At 40.4% G+C, this 14,349-nt stretch overlaps 1 protein-coding gene across 1 annotated transcript in view; it reads left to right on the plus strand.

Annotated features, from left to right (window-relative positions):
• Positions 1-13,993, plus strand: part of lrriq1 (leucine rich repeats and IQ motif containing 1) — a 40,783-nt gene extending 26,790 nt beyond the window's left edge. The window contains exons 18-24 of the mRNA XM_023347476.1: positions 199-270; positions 381-469; positions 1,374-1,472; positions 9,499-9,604; positions 10,769-10,829; positions 10,967-11,063; positions 13,860-13,993. Coding sequence (XP_023203244.1) covers positions 199-270; positions 381-469; positions 1,374-1,472; positions 9,499-9,604; positions 10,769-10,829; positions 10,967-11,063; positions 13,860-13,993 — 658 coding nt within the window. The remainder of the gene's footprint in view (positions 1-198; positions 271-380; positions 470-1,373; positions 1,473-9,498; positions 9,605-10,768; positions 10,830-10,966; positions 11,064-13,859) is intronic.
• Positions 13,994-14,349: the final 356 nt, after the last annotated feature.

Here is a 14,349-nt window from a genome sequence, read left to right on the forward strand (position 1 = left end):
AAAACATTAACTTCTAACATCAATTAGGTTACCAAATCTCGACATTATGGCACAATTAAGCTAGAAATAGCCATATGTGTTAAAGTAAGCAAAAATGTATATTAAAATATTATGACATGTTCCCTTTTTTGTAATAATGAAAATAAAAAAAAATTTAACGTGGAAATTTTTAAAATATTGTTAATTTTTTGTTTTCAGAAGCAAGACTCCAGTTTCAACCTGGATTCAGAGTGGTCTGTCTGAAAGATCAGAAAAAATTCTACAAGAATGGTAACTTGTCATTATGTCTCATACGCTGTTGCATTGTCCTTTATCAGTATGGTGTGTGAATTCAATACAGCAGAAGTTTTAGATAATCGTCTCTGTCTCGCCGTCTGCAGGGGCTTTACCAATAGCCGCACAGCTTTTCTTATGCTGAAAAGAGCTCAGAAGATGAAGGCGACCAAAAAGCAGCAGAAAAAACACAGAAGTAAGTGTGTAGTCCAACACACTATAGAGACTGTGACTGCAGCTAAAGTTTGTTAGTTTCTTCCACTTCACAACTATTTATTTCACTACAAATAAGTTGAAGTTGGCATTTCTAATGCAAGAAAACTTGGACAAATCCCAATGGGATGTGACTACCACTCTACCCGTAGTCCCCGTTTTGTTCGCTGGTTTTGTTCACTGGTTGAAGAAATTGATGGCTGGATTGTTTTGTAAAAATGCTCTTGTGTTATAATGAAGATCTGCTTCCTATACAACTTATTTTGTTAAATTGAAACAAAAACAAAAAATCACACACAAATACCTCTGTTTTTTTTTTCCTCCCCATTCTCATGTGTTTTCTTCCAGTCTTGCCTCAGCAGCGGTGACCCTTTCCAGCCAATGTACACTAATGAGCCATAACAGGCAGCAGAAGCGGGGCCTGTCGCCTCTCATTGGCCCGTTTTTTTAAAAGCCAGCAAAATAAATAATAATTGTCAGGCGAGCTTCTGGCGAGTCGTCTCGTGACGACTTTCAGTCCACCTCGTCGTAACGGCTCAGCGTAGCCGCGGTGAAAGTTGACCTCACCTCTGCTCTGCTCTGCTCCGAGACACGCTGCTCCTGACACGGATATCGTGCATGTAGGTCATGTACAGGGAGGCTGCTCTTTGATCATAATTGCAAATGCATGACTGAAATTGCGGCTCTCTTGTCATCTTGTGCCACCAACACACAGGTCTATGTCGGCTGTAACTCCTAATGGCATGTCCCTCAGTGGAACCAGAGCTCTGCTCTAATACTTTCCAAATCTTTCATCTTTTTTTTTTTCTTTCTTGTTTTTCTTGTTCTTGCTTCTGGCTTTAAGCCTTCTATATCCCTCCTTGATGCTCTCTTTTGGTTCCTCTTAGATCCCTTTGTCAGTGTTGCCTTCAGTGGGTGCAATTACCAAATAAACTCAGCGGAGGCGAGGAGCAGGACTTCACGATGCGGCAGACAAACTTTAGGAGGTAGGACTTAAGATATGTTACAGTCCAGATTTTTAAGTCTTTGTTGTGTTTTCTTATGTTTGTTAAAAAACTTATATGTCTTCCATTTTTCCCATACTAAGCCATTTACAGATCAAAGATTTTTTTTATTTTACCCAAGGGTATGGCAAAATGTAGTTTCATGTAATGGCATGCAACGTAATGTATTACACATGCAATACACATATTACCCTGCAGGGCATAAACCAAACTCCAGCTCGGTGGTTTTAAAACCTTTCAGCTATCGAGAAGAGCTTGTAGCATTTTCTGTGGACGCCTGGTATTCACAGGGGTTCAGGACCACAGCCACCTATGAATAGCTAAAATCCAGAAATACTTGGGACGCCCTCTAATATTTATAGCTGCCTATCTTATTAGTTCAAACACCAAATTCACCTTCATATGCATTAATATGCACATAGGAAACCATCTTAGCACTACAGCAGAAACTATTTTCTACAGGCAAGGAAAATAAATGGCGTTCCCGCTGATTTGCAAACAACAGCTAGTAGCTTGTCAAGAAGCATTGCATCTAGTTATCTCTCCTTCCCAAGCTGCCTTTTCTTTAGAATATGATCTATGAAAAAATCTGCAAATAGGTGAATTTATCTGCAAATAATTTGGAGTTACGTTCCACAGAAAAATCTGTGAATACTAAACCACAAATAGGCAGGAATCCACTGTTGCAGTTATAATAAAAGTGGTCAAAGTTTTAAAATTATTTGGTTCCACATTTATATTTGCAACCTCACAGTCGGAAGAGCCTCACAACAATAAACAATGAACCAAAGCTAATTATCCAAAGTAGTACTTCACTTGAGCAGTCGAGGAACTATTCTGCCAAACGGGAGACAGTTTTTAACAACATTTCAAAATGTAAATGCAGCATTTATTGGTGATTAACGGTAGAAAAATAGTTCAAACAGCAAAAGGAAGAATCAACTATCAAACCAGCCAGTTGTCTTACACTTTGCTTCCTCTAGAGGGTCTGGACCCTCAGCACTTGAGGAACATGTGCTTCCTGAAGCCATGTTGAAGTTTGAAATAATTGGATCTGATTTTACCCAATTGCTAACGTTTAAATGTGACGTTATTTAATGCCCCAAATCAATGAAGCTTACCGGTCACTGTGTAGGTTCTACACAACAGCTCATGGGGAATAGTGCCACAACATCTTTACCAATGAAATGTCTTGAACATTCCTGTTGCTCAGACTTCATTTGCTTAATGTCTGGAAGCAAGGCCAACAGAGACTGAAAAGCTTTGTTCACTTCTTTCGCTGCCATTGCCAAATACAAACCCTAAAGCAGCGCAGAAAATCAACATCATTGTTCACAACTCCTCGTTCTGTTCACCGATTGGCCCAGTTGAAGTTCAACTCGGAGAAGTCAAGCTGAATGGGAGAAATCCCAGTTGGAGCACTGAATGGAGATGAGAATTGAGTGGAATTGCATAATAAGGCAATGGCAATGCCAAAGAATTTCAATCATACTGTAAGTTTGAGTCAATGAGAGTCCAAAGTCAAGTTTATTATTGTTGTATCTCCTTCTAAATATCTGTTTTCATGTCTATCATACAAGCATTCATAGTGCCATGAAATAAACTATAAAGACAACACAAAAGATGTCAATTTCAAGTTGACATTGTTGTTGTAAATTGGAAGGTTTATAGCAAGAGAATGTTTTTACAAGTATCAGTTGTGTTATTTACCTTCATCACCATAAAGAGCTTTAAGGCTCCAGTGTTGTAGGTTTGTGATCCCAATGAGCTCCCAATCCCAACTTTTGAAGACCGTAATCTCAGCATGAGCTCATTTTTCTTTGTAAGCAGCCAGACTAGGTGGTCATTGCAAGTAAACTCCACAAACTTTGCAAAAAAAAAAAAAAAAAAAAAAATCTAATATTTTATTGATTGCCTTTCCTACATTGGACTGGTTATTTATGGTCCATTGGTCTGAGCTTTACTATGTTAGCCTCATTATGTCATTATGAGCTTTTGTTGAATTATATCAACTTTTCAATGCTGACACTGGAATCATATCTGAGTGCAACACCTCTGTTGATATGTTCTCAGCCAACTGGCAGAAGAAGACTGAAGGATGTATTACACCACAACAATATTTCCAGCTCTGTTTATTATCTGTCCTTCCTACCCTTGTTTACGTAAGCCATCTAAATGAACTGGCGTTTTCCAGTTCATCTTAAGCTGTTGAATCAATTTAAACAGCTCCATTAGCTGGTCGTATCACCAGGCCTTCATGGCTAGTTCACAAGTGATTTTTTGCAAGTCCAAGTCAACTCAACTTTTGATCTCAGGTCCAAGTCTTTGATCTCAATTCTTTGATCACAAGTCCAGGTCAACTCAAGTCTTTGTTGGCCTGTTGTTGTTGTCTCAACCTTCCACACCACTCAGGTCTTGTGGTTCTGACCTACTCTACATCCGCAAAATGGCCAAAACACTGAGTTCCGTTAAATCAAAACTAAAGACCCACCTGTTTAGTGTTGCCTTTGTCCCATGGTCACTGAAACATTGACCAACATACTTGATGTGAATTGATGATTTTGATGTTGGCACTTGAGAGAATGTAATGTTTCTTTCTGGTGACTGTATGATGATGCCTTGTTGCTGAAAAGTGCTCTGCCAGTAAACTTGATTGATTTAAGAGATGACCATGAGTTGATATAAATGATAGAGGTGGTAGATTTCCCTTGACGAGTCGTGGCTACACTCCTCTCCTGACCTGTGGAAGGCTCCCCCCACCTCCTCCGGATCCTTCCCCAATGCCCGGGGCCTCGGCAGCCCCAACCCAACCCGGCCCAGCCAGCACTCCCCGGCAGGGGCTAACGTTTCAGGCTTTTGACTCCCCTTCTGGAGGTGATTAGCCCCAAACCCATGACAGATTCTTTCCGAGATATCTGACGCGGCATGTTTATTTTATCCGGGCTCGTTGTGTGGATGTGCTGGACATGAGTAACCCACTTGAAATGGGTATCGGCTTACACGTGCAAAGAGAGACACAAGAGAGACGACTGTGCAAAGACTTTGAGAAATCTTCTTTATTAAGAGCAGAAAAGCGAGATATACATTTCCCCGTTTTATTTAATTTGTATCTTTCAGTGCGAGAATGCTCGGTGGGACGGAGATGTTTCATGCCTCCGAACGCTTCTGCTAATTTCCACTCTTACTTTTCCACCGACACCTTCCACTCGTCGCCTGGAGGCACACACTACCACTCTGTTCCAGTCGAACTTCAACTTCATCAAACATCTGTCCTCAAGTCACAGCGCCTGACAGATCTGTGTTTTTATTTCAGCCGCAGACCCCTACCTCTTGAACACTTAACTCGGTTTCACACTTCATGTCATCAACAAAGTCGAGCTGAAACTCAACCACTGTGTTTATCTCCAATCCTCCAAAATACCTCAATCTTATAACATTTGCTGCCTCTCATGTGCATTCAGTTCACAAGCTCCTATATACACTGTCTGAGGGAGAAAATCTTTTCTCTGTTTAGGAAGTGCTGGCACACTTAAGAGGCGAGCAGAGCAGTTGGAGCAGTCTGAGCTACTAAAATGGATAGACATCCAACTGAAAACACTAAGTCAGTCATGTCTCAGACATGCTCTAATTCATCTTCCACTTTGCACATGCCATTTAAACTTTAAACACTGCTTGTAATGCGCTTTGAAATGTCTCAATTTCAGCGGGGTGTACAGGCAGGACCACATTTAGATTTTTAGATGTAGTTGGAGGTCATTCTTTCCTGGTTTATCTCAGGCGAGATTTCGCAAAAAAGACTGTGATGTATTTTGATTTCGGTGAGCAGAATGTACCCACTCCACTCCTCTTAGTTGTGGATGTTGAAAGATTTTTTTTTTTGTCATAACTGTGCTTTTTTTCAGAGTATAACAGGATTAAAAACACAAAAAACAAGAATGCCTGACAGAAAATGAAACAAAATGCAGATTTGGTATAAAACTTTTGATCAGCTGATTGTCAGTCTATTTTAAGTTAATACAGTTTTCACTCATATTATTTTTGGAAAAATTTTGCAACATTCTTCAAAACCTCAGGATAAGGTACTGACTTTGTTTGGTCCATTACACCTTATTTTTTTAAGGCATTCTGTTGTAGATCAACTGCATTGTTTGGGACTTATCTTCCCACTTTATGCAACGTTTGGCTAAGCTTTAGCTTCAGATTTGACTCTGGAATATGTTCGTTTACTGAGCAGTTCAGGGTTGAATCAATGACTACAGGTCCTGTGGCTGCAGAAAACCCTGAAACATACACCTGCTTTCAAAATGCTTGAGCGTTAAAATGAGGTCTTTGTTCTGGTATGTTAATCGATTTCTGCCAAACCTGATTAAAGTATACCCAAATACCTCTATTTTGAGCCAGATGACATGCTTGGGTTTTTGTAAATTCTATGGATATTGACTGTTCTGTTCCTGGCTCTCTTAAAGGGACAGTATTATGTAAAATTGACTTTTTCAAGCTTTACATCATGTTGTGATGTTGTTCCCTCATCAAAAACATACCTGGAGTGTTGCTTTGATTATTTCATGCATGTCTGAGAAATCTTTTAATCTCCCGTGGCAACCATTCAGCTGTGCAAAACGCCTCATTGGACCTTGCTCTGCCTTCAAGGACAAAGTTCCTCCTCAGGGCAGCAGTTTCCAAGCTTCTGCCTCACAGAGCAGCCCTCCCCCACTGCTGAGTGGGAGGCGCTCTCCCGCTCAGCTCCTTTAGACTAGCCAGCAGCAATTAGCAAACACCTGGTGGAACTGAGCATCTGCTGAACTGATTAAATGTGCTGCTTCTCAGTGAAACACTGGTGAAGTCGTTGCTAAAGGGCTAATAGGAGAGCCATGTTCTGATGACTTCCTGAAGACGGAACGTAGGAAAGAGCAAGAGTTTCTTAAAGGGACAGAGGCCCAATTTGAATGTGTAAATTATAATTTTAAGACTTTAAAGTCATTTTTGATATACTAAATGAAGGTAACATAGTTACTTCATTGTGCTATGACATGATTCCATATGGCTGGAAAAAGCATAATACTGCCTCTTTAATTGTCTTCAATGATGTTTAACTTGTGAATAATCTTTTTCACTGTTGAATGCTGGACTCTAGAATTGGTTTTCTAACAATTTCTTCTTAAAGACTTCTTCTGATGTTTTTTCTCCTAGGGATTGACCCAACATTGCCTCTGTTCCAGAACAGCAAACTGCCAAAACCCCTGCATTTTTCAGGGTGGTCGGACTTGATGATGATAAATTAAATCAATTGCTACTTTCCCTCCTAGAACTTCTGAAAGCAGCAATTTTGTTTCCAGTGTTCTGTGTACTGTTTTTTCCATTTTATTTAGTTGAGTAAAGAGAAAATCATTTCTATTAAATCCTGATAGGTGGAAATGAAAAAGAGTTTAACTTGGCTTTACGACGTGTGACTGTATTCGCTTTAGATATCCAAATGTATGAATGCCAAGCACAATGATGTTTTGTTAATTTGACCTATTTTTTCTTTTTTTTAGTGACAACAGGTTTATGATGTGCAAAACTCTATGGTACCATTTGATTTACTGTTTCGTAGAATTGCACAAATTCCATTTTCCCTGGCAGATACTGAGCTTGGACCTGCCAGTTCTGATTCCTGACAAATTCTGATTCAAGAATCATAAAACATTAAAGACAAACAAATATTTGGCAGGTTATTTCATAGAGGTAGTGGTTTGGAATGTATGGTTTACGGTCAGATTCAGGGTTACAATTACCTAAACTAACAGAGAATTATGGAGTTATAAGGTGAGCATAAAGCTTTTTCTTTCTTTTTTGTTAAACAAACAAAAAATGTTGTCGGTACATGTGCTTATAGACCAAAAATGACGAGATTTTATTTTTCATTTTTTTTGTTTTGATTCATTTGATGAACAGGGACAAATGGACTTGGGAAATATAATGCTTTGATTATAAATTTCTAACAAATATCATCACCTTCCTAAAATAATGGCCAGTCATTTTTTGCCCAAAAGTAATTTAGGCAAAAAAATGACCATTATTTCAGGAAGGTGATGACATGGAAAATGAAAGCTGTTTAAGTAATTGACCTTCTGACCCCAGCTCAGCAATCAGAGCAAATCAGAGGAAAATAGTTTATTATGTGAACTTTTTCTGATCCATTTGTCCCAGCGTTTGTTTCTGCCATGAGGACAAATCGGACGAGGCTCTGCGGTATCTAACCAGTTCCTTAAAGGGGCAGCGTTATGTAAAATTCACGTTTTTGAGCTGTATGCCATGTTGTAATGTTACTCCCTCATCAAAAACACACCTGGAGCGTTGCTTTGATTCCATCACGCCAGCTCCGCCTTTAGACGCTGCTCCTCCTCAGCATTGCAGTTCCCAAGCTTCTGACTGAGTGGGGAAGTTTCCTCAGCTCCTTCAGACTAGCCAACAGCAATTAGCAAGCACATGGGGGAACTGCACATCTGCTGAGCTCATTATAGGAGCTATTTCTCACTGCAACGCTGGTGAAAATGTTGTTAAAAGGTTAATAGAGGAGTCATGTTATGACGACTTCCTGGAGGCGGGGTCTCAGAAAGAACAGGAGTTTCTTAAAGAGACAGAGACCCAATGTCAAGGTGTTAAATATCAAAGTCAAATTTCTTTTAAGTCATATTTAAAATGTATAGCATTTCTATAACAACTGAAGTTAACATACTGTAGTTACTTGATTGTGCTACAGATAGGCAGCATATGCCTGGAAAGCGCATAATGCTGCCCTTTTAATTGGCTTTGGTTAGCCAGGGGGGCTAAAGCTTCCAATTTCCTCCCTAACTTTCTGATTCAGAGTTATTTTAGTAGACACTAGATCACTCAATGTGCCTATGAGCCCCGTTAAATAGGCGTGACTCCTACAGGCCCTGCCTTGATCTTGATGTCCAGCGGGGGAGTAGACAGGGATTCAGGAGGTTGGAGGAGGTCAGGAAGGAGCTCTGGGTCTTCTGAAGGTAAAAGGAAAAGAGAGACAGACAGGACGGGAGTTGGTTTGGGAGCGTGAATGCTACACGAGAGTAGCATTAATGCAGACTGTATATCACCGAATTCATCTTGGATTACCTCCACACAATGAGAATCACAGTGATTGTAAATTGTCATTAGCTGCTTTAAAACCATCCATATAAAACCCTGATATAATTAGTGCGTATAAAACAGTTTATGGGCAATGTTTGAGTCATTCAGTGAGTTATTGGTAATTATTTAATTACTTTAATTGTCCGGTTTTAAGAGAAAGCAGCTGCAAAGTAAAAATAAGTAAATAAAAGAAGAATCTGTAGCAATTTGGGCTGCAAATGCTGCGTTTCTCTCTCAACTTTCGGAACTGCATACAGCCATTTCCTGGCCTTTGTTGCCCCGGGGGGAGGCATCCATCACTTGACATTTTTAGTGGGGCCTTTCAATTAACCCATGAAAACTGTAAAGCCTTTCTCCTCTTTTCTTTTCGGGTTTTTTTCCTCTTTCTTTTTTACAGCTCCACAAAAGCGAGTAAATCGCTTAAATAAATGCGTCATTAGTTCCAGCGCCGGACTGTCAAAATTCATTATCAGTTTACACCCATCCACTGCGGCTTTACTGTCACTGCAGCGTAAATGTTTACTTTGAATTATGGCCTTATTATGGGATTTCAGCACAACTCGTAAATCAGGCGCCCTTTCAGATTTCCCTCCGCAACAAACTGCTACGTGTTGCTTTGATTGGGTTTCACAAAAGGCTGCAGGCCCTCACAAGAGCTGCGAGACAAATCACAAAGAGGCTTTCGTTGGCATCATTTGGATATTTTATGATGATCAAATTAACGGAACACACATGTTGAGTGGACAAACCTGGCTCACTGTTACTGTCATTTCCTATGATGAGCTTGCTCTGTGTATGCAATTTAGATCGTCTCCTAAATAAGAGCGAACAAAATTCAGGCTTTTCACGTTTATTTTCTGGGTTTTGTCGGGTGCAGTTGGCGAGGCCCAGTTGGGTCTTCGGTGGGCAGAGCAACCGGAGCAGACGAGGAGGCAGCAACAGCTGAAGACGCAGGTCGCTCTGCGTGAGCGGCGCTCAGAGAGGTGAGGGGCTTCATGCTGCTGCTGGATGTGTTTCATAAAACCTTCAAATAAATTCATCTTTTATTATAGCAATATAATCTCACGAGAGAAAAAAAGGATTTTTTTTTGTTTTTATAAAATCCCTTTTTTTTTTTTACCAGACTTACTGTTATACCTGATCATTTCTGTAACATAATCCAACTTGAGATTTTTTTGTATGTCTTTATGTATGTTGATCTTATTAGCTGCGTTTCCATTACCAATGTGTAAAAATCTTCGTCTATGTTCTTCAGATCTTGAAAAACACAATTTCACAATTGCAGCATTTCCATTAAATAAGAAATTAAATTAAAATCACACATTAATAAGCTTGTTCACGCCATAAGTCATTAAAAATCATGGAAGCGGCGGATGGAACATGAATATATTCATATTTCAGCCATGGTACTAGAGCTCATCATCTATTAGCCATCAGTGGCCATGTACGAGGTGTTTCGGGAAGATTGTAGTCAGCGAATTTACAGAAGAACAAATTTTTATGAACTGTGTGATGCTGTGAGGGAGAGTTCGGGTGGAGCCACCTGCACATTGTTCGAAAAACCCCCCAAAACAAACCATCTTCCTCCTACTACTTCCTGTTGCCTCCTTAGTTGTTTCTGCCAGTAGCAACATCCTCGTGTGATGAGAAAGAAGTGCTTCCATTGCAGCTTCGCAAAATACATTTATTTTGACACAGTCAAAAGCTCACTTCGTCCTAGCGCAACAACGTTTTTTGCAGAAAACGTGAGTTTTTTTTTAAATTTCCACGTTCCCATTAAAGAAATGTATTTTTGTGATTTCAGTTTTCACAATTTTATAGTTAATGGAAATGCAGCTAGTAAATACGACATGGAAAAGAGCCCCATATCTCCTACGATTCAATATTCCCATATTGAAGGCGGTTGGCTACAAATAAGACTCTCCTTGCTGAACCTCTACATTACATTATCTACATTCAGAACTAAAAGTTTTAAACAAGTGGAACTGTGAAAATCAAGGCTGGAAGCAGAGCTACCGCCTTCCTACCTGTCCTCATATGGATTTTGTTTCTGCTGCAGTTGGACCTGGAGAGAACTCTTCAGAGTGAGTTCTGTCGAGCTCCAAGTTTCGATGAATGATCTAAACTTTTGTTATTTTTATCCCCAGGGGACAATTTTTACCAGAGATAAAATCATCCATTCTCAGCAGAGGCACAGTTCAGGCTGCGGTGAGTATTGTCGCATCCTGTCTCCTGGATCCTGCATGGTTGACCGTGAATTGTTAATCAGCACAGATTCTTTAGGATTTTTTTAAGTCAGAAACGGACACAAACTTTGTTAGTTAGCGATTTTATGGTGTTTGCAGGCATGTGGAGCTCAACCCAACGCCACAAGACTCTGCTCCAACAGCAGTTTGATCGCCCCACTCGGCATTGTGAACAGAAGCAACGTGACTTGTGCTGGTCAGTTTTAGGCACGTTTTTCTCATTCATAATGTGTCTGAGGGAATTCTTATTATTTCAGTACCGATTATTAAAGTGATTTACTTTAAAGGAGACATGTTACAAAATGTGTTAGAACAACAATTACTTCAAAAGTGACGACAAATAAATTGTTTAGACGGAAAAGGATGTGCCAATATGAAAAAAATAAGCTTTTTATTTGAAATAATGTGTGTTATTACACACATTTTTCTCTATTAATTGAGCGTTACTCGAGTGTTATGAAGGCAGGTTTAGTGCAGCTACAGTCCCAGCTTGCTTTTTTGGCATGTATGTGGTGATATTGATGGGGTGGTAGGGGAGGCGGGGGGCACAGGGTCGGCCTTGGGACAAGGTGCCGTGAAATCTGTCCTGAGAGGAAGTGGCCAGACACAGACGGAGGCAAAAAAAAAAAAAAAAAGACAGTCCTTTCAGTGAGGAATGACTGGCCCTTATGTCAGGACAAGTGAGGGACTCAGGAGTTGGAGTGACAAAGATGCTACTGACAGACTGACAGCAGATGACCGCTTTAAACAAGCCCAGGAATTCAAGTGAAGGAGAGCCCTGTCCCCTCCTCTAACGAAGCCAAATTGAATTGGGCTGATGGTTTCAGAATCATGTCCACGAGGTGCAGCGGCTGCTCAGCAGACACAGACGCTGCTTCCCGCAGGAGAAAGAAGACTCTCTCTTTGTCCGAACTGACAAAGACGGCACTTACAGAAGCTGTCCAGGGCAAATTGAAATATGAATGTGTGTTTAAGGCAATAGCATTTCTAAATAAAAAAAAACCAACAACAAACAATTACTTATTTCATAAACTGAGCAGGGTATGAAATGGGCTCAGTAAGCAGTAGAGATGCGACTCTTTCATTCCCATTTTTAGGGCCAAGATATGATTCAGGAGCGATATTTAATTCATAAATTAATTTTTCTGTTCAGGCGTACAGTAGGGGACGCTCTGAGGCAGTGGTTGGTTGAGTTGAATGAGTCGCTTGGTGCCGTTTGACCAGCGCACGTTCGGGTTGGGACGGTGTCAGCTGGACTTTACGAGTGTTTGGCAGCGGCAGGCGATCCTTTGAGCAAGCAGACCCACCAACTCTGAGCTCACTCCAACACCTAGTGGAGGATTTGTTTTGTTTTCAAAGTCATTGAAAACACACGATTGGACATTACCTAACACAATGAGTCTTTAATAAATCACTCTCAGCCCGCCTGGCTGTTGCCAGGTTTCGGCTCAGAACAACACGGTGCTGTCCCTTTAAACTATTTCAAACAGGACTAATAACGCCAAACTGACACAAACACAGTCCAAAACGAAAGAGATTTTATTGGGTTTGACTTGTGAGCATAGATACTTCATACTTTGCTTTTTGGAGTTGGATCAATGTCCCCCCCTTCTAAATATGACCCCAACACCCCCCCCCCCCCCCCCCCCTCCCCACCTTTAAATGTTTGTCTCCCTGGGTGGGGAAGCTGTGGAGACCCGGGGCCTGAGCTCTACACGTGGAACGCATCATATGCTGTAAAAACTCAGCCTTTGTTCTGTGTGTATGAAAAGCTTTGTGCTGATCCTGCGCTGAGATGGAGCGGCCTCTGATGCAGCTTTACCCAGGTTCTGCAGGGCCGAGTAGAAAAACACCGGATCTTACTTCGGCGTCAAATTCTGTCAGCTTCTGTCAATTACAGTGAATTTTCATTTTGTTATTAATTTAGTTTTATAATTATTTGTGATAGACCACATGGGAAAAAAAATTTTAATTTGCAAAAAGCTTGCTTGTTCAAAAAAAAAAAAAGTTCGGTACCGAATATGTCACCAGATTTATCACTTAAAACAGGGGTGTCCAAACTGAGGCCCGTGGACCATTTGGAGCCCTCAGAATAATTTCTGGCGGTCCGTGGTCACAGTTCAAAAACAGCCTGTTCTTTCACTCGATGTTGAGGTGAAATTTTACAGATGCCGGGCTGTTCAGAAACAATACAATTACAATGTAAAATGTAAGGGGCAACACAAAGTAGTCATCCAGATTTTTACTTTTAGTATCAGGGACCAAAAACATCCAGTGGCTTTTCAGAAAGTGCAGTTTTGGTCATTTAATAAACTTAGCAAAATAAAGGAAGAGTTAACCACTTACAGTTTTTGCTGCTTAAAAGATACCAAAAAAATAAATAAATTCAGAAAAAAAATGAAAAATTTAGGCCATGGTTTGTTGTTTTGTTTGACAGACTTGCAAAACCTTCCCTCCTTCCTTTTGTTTTTTATCTAATGATTTGGACATCGCTTGTCTGAAGAAATCTTATTTCTTTGCTTCTTAAAATGTTCTGTTTACATTGCTGTTTGTTTAGCAAGTAAAATAGAAAAATATGTGTATATTTTTCTATAATTAGGAAGAAAAAATACAAAAATTATAAGTTGTGGCCCTAAGTAGTTTCAAATTGACATTTTTGGTTAGTGATGGCTTATGGCTCTTTGAAGGGAACTGAATCTTCATTATTCGTTCACTTCAAAGGGCCCTGCAAATTATTCCTTTTAAGAAAATGTAACTTTTCCTATGAACAAGAAATGTTACCCGTAGTATAGTTTTACGTTGACAAAGTGTTTGAAAGAAAGACTCAAGTCCTGTCGTTCAGGTTAAAGAGCCTTTGAAAAGCATCGGATCGTCCTTGAACGTCCCGTCGCTGTTTTTGACCCCCATGCCAAAACGTTTAGACACCACTGGCCTAAATCCTACAAATTTTTCATGTTAAATGTTGATATTTTCCTTTTCCACTTTTCCCCAGGTAAAGACGCTCTACCCCCCAGACGAGTCGCTTCCCCTGTGGTAAAAAAGGAGCGCATCTCTTTCCGGGACAACCCCGTCCAGCTGAGCGGCGGCTGGGGCGGAGGCAGGAAGAGGGACAGATTGCCTAAGTAAATACCTGAAAATATCTCTTTACTTCATGTTTTCTAAAGCTTTTAAATGTGTGTATTCCTCTTAAAGATTGACAGATGTTAAGATTACAGTTGATGTCAATAGACATAAGAATAAATTGGTAGAAAATGGCCTGTTCCTTTGTATTTTGCTTTTGTAAAAGTCTCCCCCTTCCCCTCCCAACTCAAACAGAAATTAACGGGGCCTCTTAGAAATGAAGACGGACAGGAACCTGAAGCAGCCCAAATACCTCGAGGCGTTTCCAGAGCTATCAGTGCCTTCGCTCGGCGGCGGCCAACTCGCATCAAAACACGTGGAGGAAAGCCACAAAACTCTGGGAAATTACTCGCTTCACATGC

Source organism: Xiphophorus maculatus, chromosome 2 (genome assembly GCF_002775205.1).
Source record: "Xiphophorus maculatus strain JP 163 A chromosome 2, X_maculatus-5.0-male, whole genome shotgun sequence".
Taxonomy (NCBI): domain Eukaryota; kingdom Metazoa; phylum Chordata; class Actinopteri; order Cyprinodontiformes; family Poeciliidae; genus Xiphophorus; species Xiphophorus maculatus.